The 22,385-nt window shown below is 47.1% G+C and overlaps 1 protein-coding gene across 5 annotated transcripts in view; it reads right to left on the reverse strand.

Annotated features, from left to right (window-relative positions):
• Nucleotides 1-686: 686 nt before the first annotated feature.
• CHCHD6 (coiled-coil-helix-coiled-coil-helix domain containing 6) overlaps nt 687-22,385 on the reverse strand; it is a 144,608-nt gene continuing 122,909 nt past the window's right edge. For all 5 annotated transcript variants that reach the window (XM_019499772.2, XM_019499775.2, XM_019499773.2 and 2 more), the window contains one exon: nt 687-1,254. In XM_019499772.2, the coding sequence (XP_019355317.1) occupies nt 1,231-1,254 (24 nt within the window). In that variant the 3' untranslated portion in view covers nt 687-1,230. The remainder of the gene's footprint in view (nt 1,255-22,385) is intronic.

The following is a 22,385-nucleotide window of genomic DNA, read 5'->3' on the forward strand; positions in this document are numbered from 1 at the left end:
GACACCAGGGTCATATGGTGCCTGAGTGAAAGATAGCTAGAGAGACCATTTCAGCTAGGAGCTGGAGGAGGCTTATGTGAAGGGGCTTATCCTCATCCTTGGGGAAAGTGGCTGTTTTGTGAAGTGGAAGGCCTGGCCTCCTTATCCATTAGCCTCAAATTGTGCATGAGAGTAGGATAGCTAAAAAGAGAGACTGTTTCAGCTAGGAGCTGGAGGGGGCTTATGTTAAGAGCCATCCAACTGGACTCACTGGGTTACAGAAATATCTTCCAAATGATGCTGTTTTGGATGCAAGAGTAGCACGGCTCCTCACTCCACAGAGAGGGCACAATGGAACAAAGCTGGGGGGGGCAAGGACAGTTCACAGCAAGGGAAGGGACACTGCAGGGGAGGACAATTGAGATTCTGCACCGGGCAAGGGAAGCTGTTTTGCAGCATGATTTACCAGGGCTAGTTCTTTTTCAGCTAGGACTTTGTGCCCTTCCAAGTCCTTTCAAATATACCCAAGTCATTCAGCCCTTGGATGGAGATAAATGAGGAGAACTCTAATTTATGAACTGCGACTGGAAGTTTCTCTATTCCCAACACTTCTTAGGAGTCGCCAGCTTCCCGCTGCCGACAGGAGCAGGAGGGGGAAACAGGAGTTCTCGGACTCGCAGGAGAAAGCATCTCATGCCACACACAGGGACCATTAAACACTTTATTGTTCTTTGGAGGGAGCCTTGCAAGGGAAGGAATGTGCCTGCTGGTGTTACAAACAGGAGCACACGAGGAACAGTTAATCCTAACAAGCAGGTCAGGGTTACTTCCCTGAATATTTCAGATTCCTTTCTCTGGAGCACAAGGACAAAGGCAACAGCTCGTGAAAGACTGGGTGAGCAAAACCAAAGCTAGTACGAGGGCGATGGGCCTTGTGTTAGATGGCTTCTATGTGACAAACCAGGCTGTGCCCACTTGTGTTCGTGGGCATCCTGTTCGCAATGATGGAATTTAAAAAGATGAAGCACATTTCCCAGATCAATGCTGCTCTCCCCAAGCCCTCCCTCCCTCCCCCACCTTCAAACACATCCATTGAGACCATTACATGCAGGCATTTAGAAGAGGAATCATGTCATTTTCCTGACTGCTATAGACAGAAGGCACCAAGTTTGGTCTGTGTTTATCCAAGGACACTGGGCTTCTGAGGGCTTCTGTGGTCCCTGTGCTCTGCTCTTTCACAGCTGCCAGAATTTATCCGTAATTCACTAGAAGTTCCTGGGGAAGGAGACAAAAGGGGAAGAGGTTGCTGGTTAGTTATATAGCTGCTGGCACCACACACTTCCCGTTCTGAAATGATGTGTAACTGAGCTGAGAGACAGATAATAGGAGAAATGGACCATCCCTCAGAGGTTCATCTGACGTTACTGGCTGCAAATCACAATGAGATGCATCATGAATGGATGCATACCAAAAGCATGGTGGGAGGCAACGGTCATTCCAATACTCAAACTGGGTAAGCCGATGGACGACCCGGGAAGCTATAGGCCAATATCCTTTGCACAGCCTACAAACTCTTAGAACGTATGATCCTCAGGAGAATCAGCCCTTTTATCAAGCCAGTGATCCTCAATGAATAAGTGGGATTCTGGTCTAAGTGAAGTTGCTGCAACCAAGTTTTGGCACTCGCAATATAGAATCGAGGCTGGTTTTCAGAAAAAATCCAAGACCGGTGCAACCTCTGGAGACTGGTCATCAGCCTACAACATGGTCTTAATTAAAGGTCTGATGCTGAACCTCACAAACATTATACCCTGCCACCAAACACTACACCCAATATGGACAATGCTGAGTAATAGGTGGCTATGTGTCCACCTGGTTGAGTCAGCTCGCCCCGATTCTTGAGCAATGGACTGCCACAAGGCTCAGTACTTACACCAACACTTTTTAAATGTATACACATCTTGAATGAGGACCTGAATATCATAGAGGAATATTTTCAGAAATGGAGACAAGTCAAATCCCCACAAAACAGTCACTGCATTCCATCTTGATAACAGAAATGCTAAGCATACCCCAAAGGTAACTTTTTGCGGCAAACACTGTGCAGCACAGCCCCACTCTGTCTTATCTCAGAGCAGAGTTGGACTGTACATTAACCTTCTGTGACCACCTAAAGAAAGCTGCCAAGATGATAAGGGTCAATTTGGTCCAGAAACTGGCATGCACAAGTTGCGGAGCATCAGCATCAGTATTATGGACATCAGTGCTGGCCCTTGCATACTCCATAGCCCAGTACTGAGCACCAGTATGGACCAGAAGCAGTCATACTCGACTTGTTGACATCCAAATATACTCTGCAATGCAGTGCATCACTGAGGCCCTCAAGTCAACCCCAACACGATGGCTGCCACACATGACTCCTCCACTTAATCACTGTGAGGCAGCATTTCTACGGGAAGTCCAGCGAATTAAGGAAAACGAACGTCTCCCCATCCACCAGGACCGCAACAATGCCCCTCACCATTGCCTAAAGTTGCACAAACCCTTTTGGATCCACGCGCTTAACCTTCAACAATATGACTTCAACACTGATGAAGCTTGGAAAACCAAATGAAGCTCACAGGAAGTCCCAATTAAACATCTTGTGATCGATCCAATGAAGAAGGTTCTTGGTTTTGATCTCCTGCAATGCTCCTGGGCAACTCTAAACCATATCCACACAAACCATGGGAGATGCAGATTAGGGGTGAAGCGATAGAGATTTTTTGGGCTGATAATGATGGCTGATTTGTAACGAGCCATATCTGCGGATACTGATCTGATTCCGATACGCAGCCTGACAGCTTGGAGAGCAACATCAGGCTGGTAAGGGGGGGGGAGGCAGATCAAGTTCCCCACAGTGAGGTGGGAGTTGGGCTGGGGTTGCCCAGCCAGGGCAGGGTACGGGACACAGCTGCAAGCAGACTGTCTGGGGGGCATATGCCCCTGGATCCGCGTGCAGGGCAAGGGTGGGCTGCCATTGCGGGCTTGGACTGGGGTGGCACCAGGCTCTTCCTGGCAAGGGCTGGGCCAGGCTGCACTCGGGGAGGGCGGTGACAGCACTGGGAGAGGGGTTGGGGGAGGGGGAGGGGGGACTGCAGCCACCCCAAAATTCACTGTAGCCCCCTCCCCCCAACACACACACACCCTGTAGGCCCCCTCCCAGCGCCACCACCGCCTGCCCCGAGCACAGCCTGGCCTAACCCCTCACCGGGAAAAGCCCAGTGCTGCCCTGATTCCAGGCTGCAGCGGCAGCCCACCCTCACCCCACATGCAGAGCCAGGGGCACATGCCCCCTATGCCCTCCTGGGGTGTGTGCACCGGCAGGAGCTGCACCTGCCACCCCGTCCCTGCACCTCCTGGATGAGCCACTCTCAGCTCGGTCCCATGCCCTGCCCCGACTGGGCAGTGCCTGACCCTGCCGAGCCCCAGCTGCACTCCCTCCATGGTGGCCTTGATCCCCCCCTCCTCCCCCCCCCCAGTCCCTTCCTTCCCCCCACCCCTTTCCCCAACAACAGATTTACCAGCCTGACGCTGGTCTCTACACTGCCAGGCTGCGCTCCTGGCCGCATGCATGCTGCGGCTGTGCACATGCATGCGGGATTTATTGGCCACGTGAGCCAAAAAAAGCCATTTGCCAATGCTCTCAATTTTCCTTATATCAGTGCGAAAGCAATATGGGACTGATGTATCGGTGTACCACTAATGTAGATACTTGATGCACAAATGGAAAGTCAAAAACTCTCCAGTGTGGTCACCCAGAACAGACCATGGGACATATAATGACTCAATGCATGACCCACAAATATGAAGGAAGTATCACAGTGATACACTCTGCTGCTCCTGATGCCATTGTCTGGCTCAGCCACCTAAAATGTTAAATTATAGTTACTGTTCTGTATCTACATCAGCCATATGAAATAAGACGATGACAGTGAGATGCAGGGGACATCAGGTCCCCTGAAGCTTCCAAATGGAAGCAGCAGCACAATCCAGAGTAATGAAACAGCCCCTTGCTCCTTCTCTGGCTTGTCCAAACCAGGAGAATCCCACCGCAGTTTGCAGGGCTGTAAAGCAACTTTCCCAGGGAGGGAAGTTAAAATTGCACTGCTTCCTCAAGAAACACTGTCGCCCTTCTGCGTAGCCCTCAGAAGCGGCACTCTTCCAACTGAAGTTTCCCCTGCTCCATCCCAAGTAAAACTGACACTGGTTTGAAAAGGTACAGAGCTAATCTCACCTGCTCACTTGCTCCAAAGCTCACTTTCCTGGATCACCACCTCTTCTTGTTGATGTAGTGTTAGAGCTAGGATTCCCACTCAGACAAGAAAGGATTACTTCCCTCCCAAACCACACCCCACAACTCTCAGTCTCTGCTTCAGGGAAACACCAGCAAGGGACCCCAACCAGACCACATCAAGTCTCAATGAATCGTCCCTTAGCATAAGCAATGCAAGGAACAGCTAGCTAGATGGTGGTCATCCCTTGTGGTGTCCATGCCCCCCTGGCTGACAGCCACTTCCCCCTCTGCTAGTGGAGCTGGAAGACAGTGGTAACACCTCACTGACAGACTTGTCTCATAATAGGATGGAGTGGGGAGGTAAGACATGGCTGGACTGGTCTCCTTTCTGGGAGTCCAGGTCCCACAAGTGATAAGGCTGACTCTGAGGACAAGTGGAACAGCCTACCACCACCTCTGGCTAAAACAACCTGAGGAGCCTGAAGGAAAGCTAATGCAAACAGCCTGTAATGACAAGGTTTAAGGATTTCAGTAAGAAGCAGGAGGCCTCCAGCCTCAGACTGTTGTAATCCTGCTGTAAGGAAGGACAAGCTCACATGTGAGAGCTCTTCCCTGGGACTGCGTCAACACAGGCCACAAAAGGCCTATGCCAATAACCTGCATCAGGAAAGGCTACAGGCAAACTAAAATGTCTCTGTCTCTTTGTCGGGCGAGTCCTGGACCTGACTTCGTAGTTTGAATGGACTGACTTGCTCACTCCCCCAGCTCAGCAGGGTTTGTGGCACTTTCTTCAATTCCTAAGGAAGAAATAAGCCCTGCATAACAGCCTGAGCACGTGCACACACACACACACCCGCACCCTCCTTCCACCTGACACTCCGAGCAGTGCCGCCGGGGTTGGAACACCCTACACTTCTTCCAGACAGCATGATGTGAGGTAGAGAAAATAGAAATGGAGAGTCCCAGGGGCCACCCACACTCCCAGAAAGGTTTGAGGGATTTCATCCACTATGTATCAGAAAATTAGCCTCAAACACCAAAGCACAACAGCCCTATTTGCCTCGGCCCAGAGAAATCTCCCTGTTCTGTGGTCAATGTGCCTGTGAAGCCTGATACTCCACTGCTTATGCCTCCAGCTCCTACTCAAAGCTAGAGGTAAGAGGAGACTTCCAGGACTGTTCATGTTGTTTGCAGGACATGCCACAACCTCTCCTCACATTCATTTTCCTCCCTCTTTTCTCACCTCTAACTTTAAGGACAGCAGATGTCTCCCAACAGGAGCTCCTACCTCCTCCCACCAGGGTGGAAGGGGGCAAAACGGACACCACGTGCCACCCAGTCTTCTGCCCAGTGATCGTGGGGCATGTGTGGTACCAGCCAAGCCAACATTTCTAAATTCAGCTGAAGTCTGAAGAACCCAGGGTCATTCCTTCATAAAAGCCAGTTGCCAGCTGTACCAATGTGACCCTTTGTACAAAGGGCACCTTTGATGATTAACAGCCAAGGCTCCTGGCATTCGATACCAGTTCAAAAGCTGGACAGTCACCTCCCATGAATCAGCATCAGCGTATCACCAAGCTACACTATAAGGAGAACTGCACTGGGGGATCCTGTTATGACACTGGTTTCCCTCCTCCTCCTCATCACTAGAGCAAGGCAGAAGGAATCCATCCACATTGAAAGACCCTTGCTAAAGCCAGCAACAGAAAGGGTGCTGCCAGACTCCTGGTTGATGGGCTCACACAGAGCAAATCAAGTGCCTTGAGTGCCTACCTTACCTGGTGGGCTTCCTTGTGGAAACCTCCCTCTTTCCTGCAAACACTGAGAATGGGGCCCATTATAGGAATGATATCACTGTGCTGGATAATTCAACTGACAGCTGCTGATGTCACTGCAGGAGTAAAATCAGTAACAGGTTCGTCTCTGCTGGCCAAGGCACCTGCCAGGGTAGTTATCTGGTCTGTATGTCCTGTGCATCCCAAACATGGTCCCCTCTCTAACAATGAGCTGGAGGAGGCTCCTAAGGATGCGAGGATAAAGAGAAAATTATTTGCCAAATGATTTAGTCAAAGCTTCTCTGGAAATCTGTCGAATAAGCCATCAATATTACTTGACCAGCTCTAATTTCCAAGGTAATTTTTCTCATCGTTAGTGACTTAAAGTTTTGCATTGAGCAGCGCATTTAAAAAACTCCAATACTCTTCCTTCAAAATGTAATGAGCGGAGCCACAGAGAGTTGCAATCAATTTCACAATAAAATAACACGGTGGGCTCGTGCTCTAGCATTTAACTTTGGCATCGAGGAACGCTGCATTCTTTGAAAGAGCCACTGTGGCTCACGCTCACTTATTAACCCTTAAATGATCCTTCGGAACTCAAAAGCCACTCTTCCTCACTATTAGTTGTGATAATGAGCTGTTATCTTTTTTTATCTGTTTTTACTTGATCGGAGAAAGATAAATTAGCCAGCACTTTCTGATGAAAATCAAGGACTTCCAACCTTGACTTATTTATGCATCCCTAGGGAAGGCATCAACCTGGAGAATGCCACGCCTTTTTAGTGCTCAAACACTGATATCCATCTCATTTTGGAAGAGTAAACCCCACTGAAGCCTCTAACACAGCAAGCATCTGACCCCAAAGTCAATGGAGTATGGAAAGGAGTTAGACACCTGCTTCCTGCCATGCCGTGCACATCAGGGAAAGTTTCTGTGAACAAAGGCCGAGGATGATGGCACTATCAATCAGCCTAGGCTGCTCCCAATGGGGGCTGGATACAATTACATCTAAGATCAACATGCACGAGATGCAGTGACTAATTAATTTTTCTCCCCTCCTAAAGGGCATGTTTTGCTCGTGAAGGTTATGGGACTGGCCCTCCTTGGGAACTGAAGTGCTCTCGGCACACGGCTGACTGCATAGAGAAGCCTGTCACAGCTGTTCCCACTTCAGCTGCTTGGTGCTGAGACTCAGCCCCCCAGCCCCCCCAAGTATTTACCAAGCCAGCACAGACCATTACCATCCTGTCTCCACTAAAGGCTGGTGCTTGATGCTTCAAAGGAATATCAGAAACTTCTAACATGCTTAGGCTCAATTTATAATGAAAGTAAAAGACCCAGTGGAGTGTATGGTTAGCTGATGTACGTGCCACTACCTTCCCCTGGATGGAATTAAATGCATGTCACAAACTCCATGCTGCTTGCAGCTAACACTGGGACTACTGCTTTTGAGGTCAGAGAGCAGAGCTCCATCCCACTCACACTACCCGGCTCCTAGCAGCCCCAGCATACTGCACAGTGGAAACCTTGGAGATCCAGGGGCCTGTGACAAGATCAAGTACTCATGATGGGAGACAAATTGAAATGGTCTTGCTTACCCCAATGCTTGGAGGTGCTGTTTGGTTGGTTCACATACTGCATGCGGCTCTGTGTGTCTAAAACTAAACTCATACTTTAACAGATGTGTTGATGGACCCAAAACCCACCACCAAGACTGGCATCAGTTGATTTCTTTGTTACACTTGCAGCAAGGATGCCAGGAACCAGAGGCCTGTAACTGAACTGCCAAACCCCTCACTCTTAGTAGGAGGAGTCTGTGCTAACACACCTCACTTATAGCTAGAGGACCTGAGTCTCCAGGGCTGCCAATGTAGCATAACGTGAGTAGAAGCAAGTTTCTCGCAGCTACAATTCTAGTGCGGTTGGGAATCTGTCCAGTACCAAGGGACATTTTGGCTGAAGAGGCATCTGTTCATCTCCTCCTCACCTCGCCTGGTATGCAGGCATCTGAGTTGCTAACCCATGACTTCACTGCTGTGAGGCTTTGCCCTTGAGCTAACAGCAGCGAGAATCAGCCGACTGCGAGACTGCCATAGTCTGTCATGTTGCTGCATCTGCGTGGAAGCGAGCGGCACTCCAGGCCAGAGTTTATCATCAGGGCAGCAAGGAAGGGGCAGGCTCTGTAATCATTTCAGATTCAGACGGTTCATTCTTTGTGAAGACAGAACCGACTGGAACCTGGGGTGGCTCTGCCCAGATATGGGGGAACCAGGGCTCTCCTGACTGGCCCTGGTACTGACACTGGGAAAGGTTAATCCAGCCACAAGGTTCTCCTGCGCTGCTCCACGGCCTTCCTCCCTTCTGCTCCCTACCCAGTGTCATGGCTCAGCTAAGATCACCTGGCCAGTATGAAGAACCTCTTCCCTACTTTGCCCTATCCAACCAGGCCAAGGTCTCAGCTGCTGTGGGGCATCCCCCACTGAAAGCCCAAACCCTGCAGACCTTCATCTTCCAGTGGCTTGTCAGAGATGGTGTCCGACAAGCCACGCTACACAGGGTGCAGTCTATCTATTTGCTCAGCCTTTAATTTTGTGTTGCAGCAGCCAGCACTGCAGGTCACCTCCGCTGGACAACGTTGCACATTCGTGTTACAATCTGTTGCAGCATGAACGGCACTGAACACAGCATGCACAGCCTGAAATTAAAAAATAGATGCCCCGCCCTGCTCAGCAACTTGCTTGAGGGGATGCAGGGAGGGTCACTGGAAGAGCTGGAGATCCTGATGCTCAGGCCAGACCTCTCCATGGTAGCACCAATATCCACAATCTCTTGCCTTAACCCACCAGGACTGCCCAAGTGTTTTTTTCACCTTTCTTAATTAGGAAGGGACAGTCAGGACAATACCGAAAAAGGCTGCCAGCTCCACAGTGGGTGTTCTAGGCTTTTCAATGCTCCTATAGGTTGAAGCATTTTGCTGCTGGACTATTAGCACCTCCAACTGTTTTCAGAAACATTTCGGTCGCTCTGGTTTAATGTATGCTGCAGGTATGTTCTGGTTATGTGCAATTTGTATTGTTGCATTCGGTGTGTGGGCTATTCTGTGGAGCAGCTGTGCTCACTAATAGATCACAGCAGTTCTACACCCTACAGTTATTGCACAAAAACTCCTCTCTTCCCATTTCATCCTTCAGGATAACATATAGGCCAAGGGTACTAGGGGAGGCCTACTGTCTTCGGGTTTGGAATTAGAATGGGCAGAAGCATATTTAAGCACCAATAAAAACTGCTCATTCAGTAAGCTACCAGTAGATTTCTGCTTTCCCATCCTCTATTCTACAGATTGTTTCTAACAGCCTTGAAGAGACAGAGGGAGAACTCAACCAATTAGATTTTGGTCTACCCCCACTCCCCCAGGAGATATGGGCATCCAAACCCTAATTGACAATAGCATGGAAACCCCTAAAATATACAAGGGGGGCTCGTAGGGAAGCCAGAAAGCACAGCAGTCCTCATTGGCTTCCTCAGCCTGGCTTTGATTAGGGAGGTGGAAAAAGAAAGAGCGGAGGTCTTGTCTATTTATTCCTTTTATTGTCTCCTTCGACTCAACAGTCTGGAAGCACTGTTTGCTTTGCTTTGCCACTACATCGCCTGCCGCCTGTGAACTACTGGAAGACGGAGTAATTCACTAGCTCCACTAATCTCTAGCTGTTCTGAGACTCACCTGTTTGTTCATGCATTATAACATATTGATTTCCACGGGACAATCGCTCTGATCATTGTTCTAGCCCAGAAAGAGCCCTAGTCATTAGGCCTGCTTTATAGGAAATGGTTTTTCTGCTGGCTGAGAGTCTGCACAATTTCCATCAAGCTGCAGATAAACCATCCCTGCTTGGGGTCCAGCTTCCTAACAAAGTTAGTAGCCCCAGAAAAGCCTCATGAGCAGCAACAGAAGTCCTGTTCAGTTCTGTCCATTTTTGGTGGGAGCTGGAAAATGCTAGGGGCAGGAGGGACAAATCGAAGTCTACAAAGAGCCACTCGTGACAGGAGGGCGACTAATTCAATGGTATAATTATCGAGGATGGTGTCTTTGTTAATTAATTGGATTTCACTTTGTCCTTACCATTTGGAAAGCCCATCAGGCCAGACTGACATAACCAGGGATTGCCAGGCAGACTTCACCTACCTCAGCAAGCAGAAAAGGAATGAAGTAATTTCCTTCAGAAGCCCTGCTTTGCTCTTTGCACATCACTGAGTGGTTTGTAGAGGGCATATATCCCAGGGTTAAACTAACGGTCCTCCCTGCCCCAATAGATTTCTAGAAGCATGTGAACAGAAGGGGCCCCCCCTTGCTAATTAGCCTAGTCCCTGGGTGTTCACAGGCAATCATGCAGCCCAAGAATGGCTACCTTAATGCTTTTCCCACACCAGAGCCCCAAAGCCCAGAATGAGGAAAAAAAACTCTTTTACAACATGTCACAGGAGAGAAGGGCACAGCCAAATACAAAGGATGGACGGTGGCTATCCACCCTCTTGCTGGTAGGGTACTGCTTCTACTGATGCACTTCACTCCTGATCTGTGCCCACATCCTCTCAGGTCTCTACTGAGGAACCTCAACCTATTTCCCAGTCTTGATCCAATATCCAGCTCCACCACCCGAAGCCCACATGCTTGGTCCTGACCCGAAGCCTCGCCTGCTCTCTCCCGCACTCTGCCAAAGCGTCTTGCTTCCAGAACTCGAGGAAGAGTTGCCAAATAACACTGGATTTCACTAGTGTCCAAATGTTTCATAACAGGGACAAGCATTTGCTATTAAATAAAGCTGAGATCAAATTTCTTTGAAACTCAGGCCACATTTGAGGCTAAGGCTCCCAAGATTAAATGCTAGTGCACCGGCCAACTACACTGCTTTGTTTCAAGAAGTGTGACAATACCTCAAGAGGCACTTGATTAAAAACTGTGATGTTCTTGCTCCTTCTTTTCGTTGGTCTCTGCAGGAATCCTGCCTTGGGTCAGAGGGGCAGTCTTCACCCCACACAGTCAGAGGTGGGAAAAATCACAGCTACTGTCATTTGTTCTGCCAAGCGCCCGGCTGCTTTCAGAATCTCTATCAGTAAAAACAATCACCACTGTGGCTGGACTTTCCCCTCGCTCTCCCAGATGCCAGCACGCATCTATATAGTTGGGGACAGTCCTGCTTTGAGCAGGGGTTTGGACTAGATGACTTCCCAAGGTCCCTTTCAACCCTCATTTTCTATGATCTCTGGCCAGCAAAAGCCCAAGTCCAGGGCTGCTCCTCACAGTTCATCACAAGTTTTTCCTTAACACTCAGCAAGTGTTAATACTACACCTTAGCAGAGGAAGATGGCATGTAACCACCACTGTGCACTGCCCTGGTCTCCAGCGCTAGGAAATGGCTCTGCTTTTTGTTCAAGACTGCTTTAAAATGCATTTTCCACTAAGGCTGTGACCCCTTTCTCTGCAGCCAACACAATGATTCCACCTTGGGGGAGAATGACATGCTGCCATACACACTACAACATCTACCCTATAAATGCAGCAATGCTCCTTGCAGAAGTGAACTGAAAGAAAAGAATTCACAGGCAAAGGAGAAAACACTGGATGCTTTTCTCAACTGCAATTGGAATAACCCTGTGTATTCCTGAAGCTTGTAGTTTAGACCCCAGGAGGGATGAAGGAGTCCAGAGGGAATACAACATTTTCTAAAGCAGAACAACAAACAAACTGGTACAAATTCTATTCCAGGTTTCTGTGGATTAAAAGGAACTTCACCTGCATTTACAGCTAATAATGGATACCTACCACAAAGGATGCTATCTAATCCCAACTCAAGAGCCAAAAAAGGTCATGGACTAACAGCACCTAACTTCACTCACAAAACGAACAGCCTAAACGCTTTAGAAAATTAAGACCCAGTAGTGCCAATGCTGTTCCTGGTGTAGAAGGGCTTCAGCAGATGCAGGGGGGAGAAAGTACCATGTTATTGAATTCTGCCCAGAGCTCATCTCAGCAGGCATACATGACAATGTCAAAACTTGTTTCTGCTTTAGTTCCTCCCTCAGCTACAGCCACCAGAGTTGACAAATGGAAGCAGGAGCTGGAAATTAAAAGAAAAGGAAAGCCACCAAAAATCCTACCTGGGCTGTTATTACCCTACCAGTAAATGGGAATATTCACCTGTTTCAACAGGAGGCTGAAAGATTTAGTAAACAATCAGAAAGCAGCTCCAACTTTTTGGATTACAGGTATCATAGAAATGCAAACCATGTGGTAAGGGATAGTATAAAACAAGACATCAGTAAAGTTCACCTCTGGAAGAATTAGAACCAACCCTGCCAACGATTCCTTCAGACTCTACTGGTAGAGACAGCAGGCTTGGCGCCAAGAGATGGAAACAGCACTGGTTGTGAAGCCAGGTTCGGATGTGTGAACTCACAGGTGTCAATGTTTACTTAGGTCTCCTTCCCTCCAGAGAAACTTATACAAATAGAGAAGAGTACAAAAGACAAACAGCAGAGGTGCAAGCATCAAACAGGGAGGAATTCTTCTCAGGATCAGATACCCCACAGATCCCTCTGGATTGAAGTTCATGAGCTGATATATTCAGTGTTGCAAAAATAATTCTAGACTGTATGCCGGGACTATCAGGAGTACCCCACCTGAGCTATCCTTGCAGATGCACTGTATCCTTTGCTACTGTATCCTTTTTGCCTCTGGCAAAAATAGAAATGCATTAGAAAAAAAAAGTAGCTAGACAGCACATCACCTTCCTTACAGGTCTGGCCCAAGAAAACATGCATCACCCAGCAGACAAGCAAGTAAAGACAGAAGAAATTTGTAGGAAGTTTAAATAGGAGCAACAGGATGAGAACAAATAATGCAGAACCCAAGTGTAGGAATGTACAAATAGTCTGACTCTGCAGATAAGGCCTGAAAGCAGGACTTGAAGACCTGCACTCTATAAACATCCTTCTCCTCAAACTAGTAGGGAAAACCATGGACCTCTGCAAAGGGATCCTTTAAATAAATGGTTTCCATGACTCATGCAAATACTGTCTGTCTGAGCAATCACTAACAAGGCACCATCCTCTAACCAGACGCTGGGATTAGAGATCCTGCCTACATTTAACCATTCAGAGACAAACCCACAGCTCTCTGTCCACTGATTCCCAAACTGAATATTAGGAATATCCAGAGAACAAGATTTCTTAGGGCATTAATGCACCAGCCAATTGTGATGAGAACCTAACTTTGATAAAACTGATGAATCCACTTTGATCTGGGGCCAAACTTGGACAAGACATGATCTCCCCTAAAGCAGTGTCATCTTGATAAAGCATCAACACCGTTAGTCTGGCCTCTGTATCCTTAGGAGCATCAGGTCCCACTCGCATGTCCTTAACCCCCGACACTCAAGGCTCTGAACTACAGTCACTGGCTGGAAAACCAAAGCAACAAGATGCTTATCATCTTTAAGGCTGTTGATCCTGCTCCTTAATGACCTGCAGAGGGAGTTCAGAAGTTGTGCTTCCCTCCAATTTCTGTTGATCATTACCTTTTCTCATCCCAGATCCACATCCTTTCTTTGCACAGCTTGTCAGTCCAGTCTTTCCTCCCCCCCCACTTTTTTTTTTTAATATTACAGTAGCTTTGTGATTTTCGTGATTGTAAAAATGAAGACACATTTGTAACAGCCAGACCCGCATACAGTGTGAGCAGTTGCTGTATATGCATCACTATGGCCCAGCTCTGGCACCATGCCTCTGTCCTAAACCTCAGCATCATCTGCTATGTCATAGGTCTGGGAATTTCCTTCACAGAGACTGTGGGCTTTGCCAAGCCATGTGACTGATCTTTAACATACAGAGAAGTCAGGTTTGTCCAGCAGCTAAAGAGCATGTGTGGAGTCAGGATTCCTACATCCTATTTCTAACACTCCTACTAACTTCAGGGAGTAACTTTAGGTACAGTCTGCATCTCAGTTCCTGCCTGTGAAATAAGAACACTGCATGGACCCCACTCTCCAAGGATGGGGCAAGTAACTAATCCTTGCCAAAGTGCAATAATTATTTGCTAGCGAAAGATGCTGGAGACAGGCACAGTCCTCTTGCCACTTATTGCCCCTGCATAATTTGAGTGCAGGCTTCAGAGAAGAAAAGATAGTGCAACAGCCTGCTGTAATATCTACCCCCTTTCTGCTTTGCTTATATAGACTGCTGCAGTAGTGAGACAATATCTGATCTCCCATCTGGTGCAGGGGTAACATTTCCCCATGTTGGGTAAGGCTCATTTCCCGTCTACCCCAGTTGCCTATGCCAAGCGCACACAGACAAGGAAAAATGACTTTCTTCAATATCCCTCTTCTATGCCTAATTCTATTTTGGTTTGTTGATAGAGTGAAATTCCACCCAGCAGCATTATAAGCTCAACTGGCTTTATTTGTTTTACAGTTCACATTTTCATTAAGCTGTTGCCATTCAGCAGCCGGTAATTTTATTTGTATGATAGCCATATTCATCTTGCTCTTACGGGGGCCGAAGTCGCACTCCCTTCCTCTTGGCAGAGAGGATGGGTGTCAGCAGCTGGGGAAGTGATGGGGATAAGGCAGGGCTGAGCACACAGGCATCTCTCTGCAGGTTTGTCAGGAATGCAACCTTCTCTACTCACCTCCTTAAAGGGCCCACCCCTGCTTGCTAGGAGTCAGAATAAACAGTCCAGAGGTGAATCAGAGATATTTTACACAGAGACATTAATTCAACTACACAAGCATGACAGCAGGAGCTGAAATGCCCTCTGAGCTGTATTGACCCCTTCAGATCACTGCAATAACAACCCTGCAGCACTGTGCTTACCTACAGAGCTGTTTCAGAATTTATCCCAGCCTCAACTGTGGTACCCGCGGGCCAGGTTTTTAAATGCATTTAGGTGCCTCTCACTGATTCTTAAATACCTTTAAAAACCCAGCCCCAGGTTCCTCCAGACCTGTTTAGATCACAAGGGAAGGCTGATGGTCCCCCGTGCCACTCTCAGGTTTGATGGTCTCCTGGTGAGGTGACAGCACTACAGACAGCAATAACAGGCAGTTTCTGTCATGCCTTGTGATATGAAAAAGCTGACAAATAAGACTGTAACAGATGAATAAGCTGCTACTTTCTAAATCTGCATCTTCTGGGGAGAGGAGCCAGTACTCCCACACATTTCATTTACTTAACCTTCCCTTTCTACAGCATCAAGGAGCCAGGAAAGATGGTAACCTGGGTTCCCTTACTGGAACATGAAGAATTGGCATCCAGGAGAGAAAATACACAATAAAAGGACTGCATTGGGTTGCTGTTTTGGGCAGAATACAGGAACCTGAACTGAACAGGTAAGACAGATCCATATTAGTTAAAAAAAAAAAAAGCCATAGATACAGTTGGTCACACACCCATATGTGGATGCCCATATGTGGATCCCATCACATGTACACACACAGTTGGCTGCAAACACAAAAGTCATTGCTGTTCATGACTGCTGCAAAGATTTTGTTCTAAACAGGCCAAGTGCTATTTTAAAAAAAGGCACAGACTGTTCGACCACCTTGAATTCAGATCAAAGTAGGTTAAAAGGAGAACAATGACCCTGCAGAGAAACATTTTTGTTCTCCAGCTTTCTGCCTCCTCTTGCCCATGTTCAATCCAAGCCCCTTGTCCAAGATCGAGTCCTTTAGAACTAGGGGACATAAAATGAATTATCCTGGGGGCTGGTAGCTTAACTCAGTTCAAAAGGGGATTGGACCAACTCTTGGAATAAAAGGTCATCAGTAGGTACCGAATATGGTAGACACAAATGCAGCTGCTGAATCAAGACTTCCTAAACCTCTGAACACTGGAAGCTGCAATGGGAGAGAAGAGCATGAGAAATTCTGTACAGACCCTGTTCACCCTCCATTTCAGCACGGCTCTGCCACTGTCCAAGACGACACACGGGGCTAGATGGACCTATGGTCCGACTCAGTAAATGGCATCACTTATGTTCTTACGAGCATTTCCTCAGCTCATTTCCCCACCCCCAATCTCAAATGTGGCACTTTCTGTAGGGACTGGGATAGAGCAGACCCCAATAAGTCACCAGGGCTTGCTAATTATTTCTCCCTTTCACCATTGCAAACTTCCAACCCCAGCTTCACATCAGAGAGGAGACCCACTGCCATCTGTCTCAGCTGAGGTGAAATGTTTACCTGGAATAGTTTAAAATGTATAAGAGACTAGGAAAGAAAGCAACGCTTTATAAATGTGAGGTACGTTTGTCTTGTGGACACGGCACTGGCAAAAGGATTTTTTTTTTTTTTTTAATTTGACAAATGGCGCTGGTTGCATCTTGTAATTTCCCTCACTGTGGAGCGTGTCTGTTCATGATAGATACCAGCGCAGCTGCTTGGGTGTCCGTTTATCTGCTGGAAAAGTATTGTCTGTTTGGAACCAACTCATCCCAAAACAGAAGCCCCAGAGGGGGGGAGAGAGAGAGAGAGAGAGGAGGGGGCCGAGGGAGCTGTCAACTGGGAATATATTCATGCTTCTGATGTAACGGCTCTGGCAAGGAAAAAGCATCATGCTTTACCTAAGCCACCTCCCTCTCTCACCCAGCCCAGACCATTCCTTACCAGCAGACCCAGCACCATATGTCCCTTCCACAAAGGATCAACCATTTGAATATGTTAATATTAATATTTAATAGCTGCAGCACGGCTGTGTACAGAAGCCTCACTATCAGGACTGAGGCGCTGGATTTGTGCAAATATATAGGAACACTCAGTTCCCACACAGGAGCCAAATAAGGAAGCAAAGAGATGGCAAGGGAGAAGGTAGACAGTCAACACTTACTCAGAGTAGATGCTGTGCTTGGTCAGAGCATAGGGCCACTAGCCTGGGATCCTGTGACCCAGAGTAGCAGAGAGCAGAGGAAAAAGTACATACACATAGGGTCTGTCTAGAGTGACCTGTCTCCATTTCCATTTCCCTTACAGCTTTCAGCAAATAAAGCTTTAGAAAGCCTAATTTGGAGCTTGCAGCTCTGTTCTGTTCTCATGAGAGCGTTATCCATCTCAACTTACCTGAGCCACTAAATGAAATAAAATGAACCACGGTTAACTTGACAGAGACTGCAGTATTTGTAGCTGGTCCCACGCATGAAACAAGGAGTCAAAACACATAAAGCACTGACTTTAGCCCGGTGTGACTTATGTCCCCATCATGTATTCGAACAGGTAGGTTCTTAAAAGGACGCTTCCTCTGCTTCCCAGTTCACCAGACCTGAGACAGCATTGACCAGGGCCCATCGGAAGCAAGGTACTGAATTAGGGAAAGTAACACTGAAACCAGACAGTCCTTGCTCACCACTCAGTCTACAGAGATAACAATCATCATAAAAATAAAAGAAAGGCAGCCTGCCCAGCACTGAGAGGACATGGTGGCTATTTGATTTGCAGAGCCTGCTCCATTTTGTCCCACTCCACTTACTGCAGTGTTTGAACAGGCAACCTGCTCCCCTTTCATGAGCACTGTGGTGGCTGTTTCTCCAGAGCTGCCCATCATTTCCTTATCAAGTGGGAAAAACCAAAGGATCACTAGAGACGCAGTTCAAGCTCGCTGAGATTTCACTCTCTCAGTGGGTTGTAAATGCCCCTATAATGCTGGCTTTTTTAATCTTGTGTTATTATTACCTGCAGCTGCCATTCAGTCTGCAGAGAATAAAAGTACCAAGGCTTTCAAGGCCTGCACAATGACTCTGAGCATTTGCCAGCGATTGGACAAACAATGCTGCCGTGTTTCAGCTTTATTGGAAACCTTTATGTTGTGGGAGTCGGGCTGCATGCGTCCCCCTGTGCGGGCAGTGCAGGGGCGTGAGCGTGCGCCGATGAATTCATCTGCGATTTCAGGAACGCTGACATGAATGCATGTGTATGCTGGCCTGGGCGTCCAGCTGTGGCACTCCATGGGGCGATTGAGGGACATAAATACAGGGCTGGCAGGCCAGCTGGACCTCTCTGCAGGTCTACTGGGAGGCATGAAGAGGAGTACACCTCCTTTCATGAATGTGCATAGCCATGTATATGTGTTGCCAATTCCTATGATTTTACCACAAATCTGGTGATATTTTGTGCATTTCAAGGGGGAAAAACTCCCCAATCCCTGGGTCCAGGAGTCCTGCTATTTGACGAAGATCTCGGCAATTCTTTAAAAACAGAAATGTCTTTGGCCTCATGTTTGTGAAGCTGCAGTGTGGCACCTTAAAGGGACAGATATCCAGGATGCTTTGAAGGCCTTACAGATTTGGGGGTTCTTCATGGTTTTTTTGGGCAGGACTCCTGGCAATGTAATGCCTGTATCTGACACTACAGGTGTGCGTGCGTGTGCTGATTATACATTATCTATCATACGAGCCAGAGACACAGAGTGTTCCCTGCAAGCATTTTAAAAAAATCTGGAGACTAGCTTTACAAATAGCAGTAGCATAAAGTGAGCAGGGGCAGCAGCCTTGGGGGTTGCCTGGAGAAGGGGTCTGAGCAAGAATGACCAAGCCTGAGCTTTAATGCCTGTTTATCAATGGGTGATGCCAGTGCTCCAGGAAGTGACCTTGACATTCCCCTCCACCCCCCAGCTACTAATACTTTATAGAGGACAAAATATACAGTTCAAATACAGTCCTTGGTCAAGCTGAAAGTGAAACTGGGACAGGGTAGTAAGAAATGAGCATGGGCATAAACCACAGGACTTAAAATATACAAAGAACTAGCTTCCAACCTTCCTGGATCTAACATGCATCACCATTCCCCCACCATCCCCTCCAACACTAACAGTGCAGCAACTGGCTCATCTTCCTCCTCATGCTAACCTTTAAGAAACTATCCTCCAGGGTAATCTATTCATAGCTGGAGCACAGAACAGGGCTCCCAGAGTGGCTGCACCATAGGGAGAGCTATTTATAAATGTCGCCAAGGGCTATAGCTTTCTTGATAGCAGGATGGTCTGCAAAGGATTCTTCAGTATGTTCACAACATCCTCCTCAGGATAATCCATAATCCACTGCTCTACCCTCCTGCCTAGCATCCAAGGAGCTGAGAGTCTTTGTAAACATTAAAATTATATACATCTATTTAACCAAAATTTTATATATCATCAAACTCCTACTGCAAAGTATCGGGGTCAGGTACAACAGGGGCAGGTGTACTGGTCACATCAATAGTGAGATGTAATATTTTGAGAGATGGGGAAACTGAAGCACCAAATCAATTTGTCTGATTTGTCACAAATAAGTGCCAAAACTAGGAAACGTTGAATTTGTCCACATCTGTGCAGCCCACATGCCCAGATAGCTCTGCACTAGACTAACCAAGGTGAACTGGAACGCAGATCAGCTATCTGACAAGACAATATAAATAATATCTTATGGTTCTCCAATGCATTTTACCCAGACAGCTCCAAGTAGGTTCTAGGCATTCACTTGATTTCACCACCCCTGACCAGGTAGGTAATATCTGCTCAGCTAAAGATGGGCCAACAGACAACTCAAACTGCTCAAGGTCACTGGATACGCGTAAGGCAGAGCCAGGAATCTCCAACAGCGAGATAACACTTCTCTCTTGAAACACATGGAGAGGTTTAAACTGCTTATCCAGGTGTGGAGCCTGCTCTGTTCCATTCAGCACCGCCGAGCAGTGATCCCTCTCACTGCTGGCTAAAAGGTATATATATAAAAAAAAAAAACCCAACCCAACAAACAAACCCAAAAGCCTTTACAACAAAAACACGTTCAAAGCAGATGCAGAAAGGGATGGGGGATTTTGCATCTGGGTTAAGCTACCACAATCCATATGCCCCATTTGTCTGTTCATTATCAAATTATCCACAGCCATCAACAATTCAAGTCTCTCCCCAAGAGGCAGGGATTAACTAGGAATTGCTATGCAGAAATGCTGCCCATCTCTCTCCAGCGAGTGCAGTTTCATGATGAGTCCTGGACATTTGGGAACCAAGGTAGGGTTTTGCATGCAGTGCCTCCTTAAAGCAGCAAGAGAAACACAGAGGAAAGAGAAAATGCTACTGTCAGGAGGCAAGGAAATGCAAGGCAGGGATTTATCAGGAGTGCTTTTCAAATCAACGCCACACACTGTGGTGTCTTATTGAACACATTTCTGGAGAATGGAAAGCTGCGCTCCAGTCCAAGCAGTAATGCAAATGAGATTTTCAGGGAAAAACAATGAAGCTTGCATGTAAATATTAATTTAACAATCTAGTCGACAAAGCCTCTGCTGATCTATAAATAGCCGTTTTATTAAAAGGTGATACTCAAGGCAGCTATCCCAAACTGCCATACTCGCAACCCCCCATGCCATCTTGTTCTCATCATCCCTAGGGACTCTCTCCTCTGTATTCTGCTTACTTGTCTTTCAGCGTCCGCAGAGTAAAGCACTCAGTCCTACAATACAATAGCTATTTAGAGAGACCCTTGCAAGACAAGAATCCTGGGGCACTGTACAGATAATGGTTCACAAAACTCAATTAAACAGGGCAAAAGCTTCCAAGAAACAAATAAAAATAACCAGTGCGGTCCTGTTATTAAGCAGCATTAACTACAGAGTTGGCTGCCCAGATGCCGATAGGCATAAAGAAAAAGACTGCCAAGGGTCCTAGCGCTAAGCACTTTCTGTTCTCATTTAACCTTGAGGGTTAGCACAATATATAGGACCACAGGTGATTAGGATGGGCAGGTGAGGGAACTGTTGGCAGTTTCAGCCATTCTAAATGAGAAGACAGTGACCAGCATTAGCACACAAAAAAGTGTCTTACCCTTTTGGGAAAGCAGCATGTTGCACCTGAATTCTTTCATCAGCTTTTATTCTCACTGGAATTACCATTTATAAAACTCATAGTAAACCTCACATTGCTCCACCACCTTCCTAGGTTACACGTGCACAGACATGCAGAAGAATAATTTTTACTGCTGCTCAAACGTGGTCACTCCTCATGACAACCATACAACAGTACACCATACCACCATGCACGAGTTTAGGGCAGGAGTGCAGAACAAGCTGCCTCCTGGTGAAACGACAGAGGCAATGTAGATTAGCGGAACAGAATTAACCAAACTGCAGTCTGGCCAGAAACCATGAGAAGTAGGTGAATTTGGCAGGATTCATCTAGGCATGTACATTTGCAAGTACCTCCCCAAATCATCCACAATATGTCTTCCTTTTACTGCAAAGATCTTTAATGGTACTCCTCACATGCTGAGCCTGAAAACAGAAACCGAATACGAACAAAGCAGAATACTCCATCCTACTCTTCTAGATCCATTTAACTCACTCTGAAACCTTCTCACCTGAAACTCACAATTAAAACACTTGGAGTTACCCTTTCATTGCTCATCACGAGACCAGAAACATCCAGCAAAGGCGCTCTGCCAACATGCTTGCTACACCAGTGTACGTTCATGTTGCAGTAGCCTATGGGGGCCGACTGAGATGGGACTGTATAGTCCAAGAAGCTGTGACAACTCCCTGCCCCAAAGACCATGCAGACTAAAGGCATGTTTATGCTGCAGAGTGACTAGGCATACAAACTAGCTTGCAGTCTTGCTTCCTCAAATAACTGCAATGAAGACAACACAGCACAGACGTAGCATGGGCCATAGGAACATGCCAGGGACTGCAGGAAGCAAGCCCACCCTGAAGTCTGTGCTGTTGCTCTCTTTTACCATGACTGCTACCCAACCAACTAGCTACAAGCTAGCTTGAGTATACCAGCATGGGCTGGCAATCAGAGTTTGGACTGCAGGGTAAAGTCAATCCAAAAAAGATCGCAATGATCAAATCCAGCAGGATGACTGCTTTCCTCTACTGCAGGTTTGGAACATAAATTTCCGTTTAAGTATTGGGATTGCAGATGTTTGCAACAGTTAAGAATTAGGGTCAAAGCTTTCTTGACAGAACTGTAAGCTTCAGAGGGTCAGGCTCCCACATCTTGGCTTTGGGGACCCTCAGGGTACTGTGCAAATGAAGTTTCTAGAATAGCAGCAAGGTCAATCAGACCAGCAAGCCAAGACTTATTTGCGAATGGTCCTTATTGGAGGGGTACACTTAGTTCATGCAAGAGAGCACAAGAGTTTGGTCTAGCAGAAAATGCCAGAAGCCAACATGGTGAGAAAATGCTGAGAATTTTAGAGGATAGGAAAGTCCGAACAGATCTTACCAACTGGTCTATCAGAAGTAAAAGGGATCGATTGCTCTCACTAGTCAATATGGACAGAGCAGGGGGTAATGGATTTGCGGTTAACTTTACTGCATTATTTATTT

Source organism: Alligator mississippiensis, chromosome 12 (assembly GCF_030867095.1).
Source record: "Alligator mississippiensis isolate rAllMis1 chromosome 12, rAllMis1, whole genome shotgun sequence".
NCBI lineage: Eukaryota > Metazoa > Chordata > Crocodylia > Alligatoridae > Alligator > Alligator mississippiensis.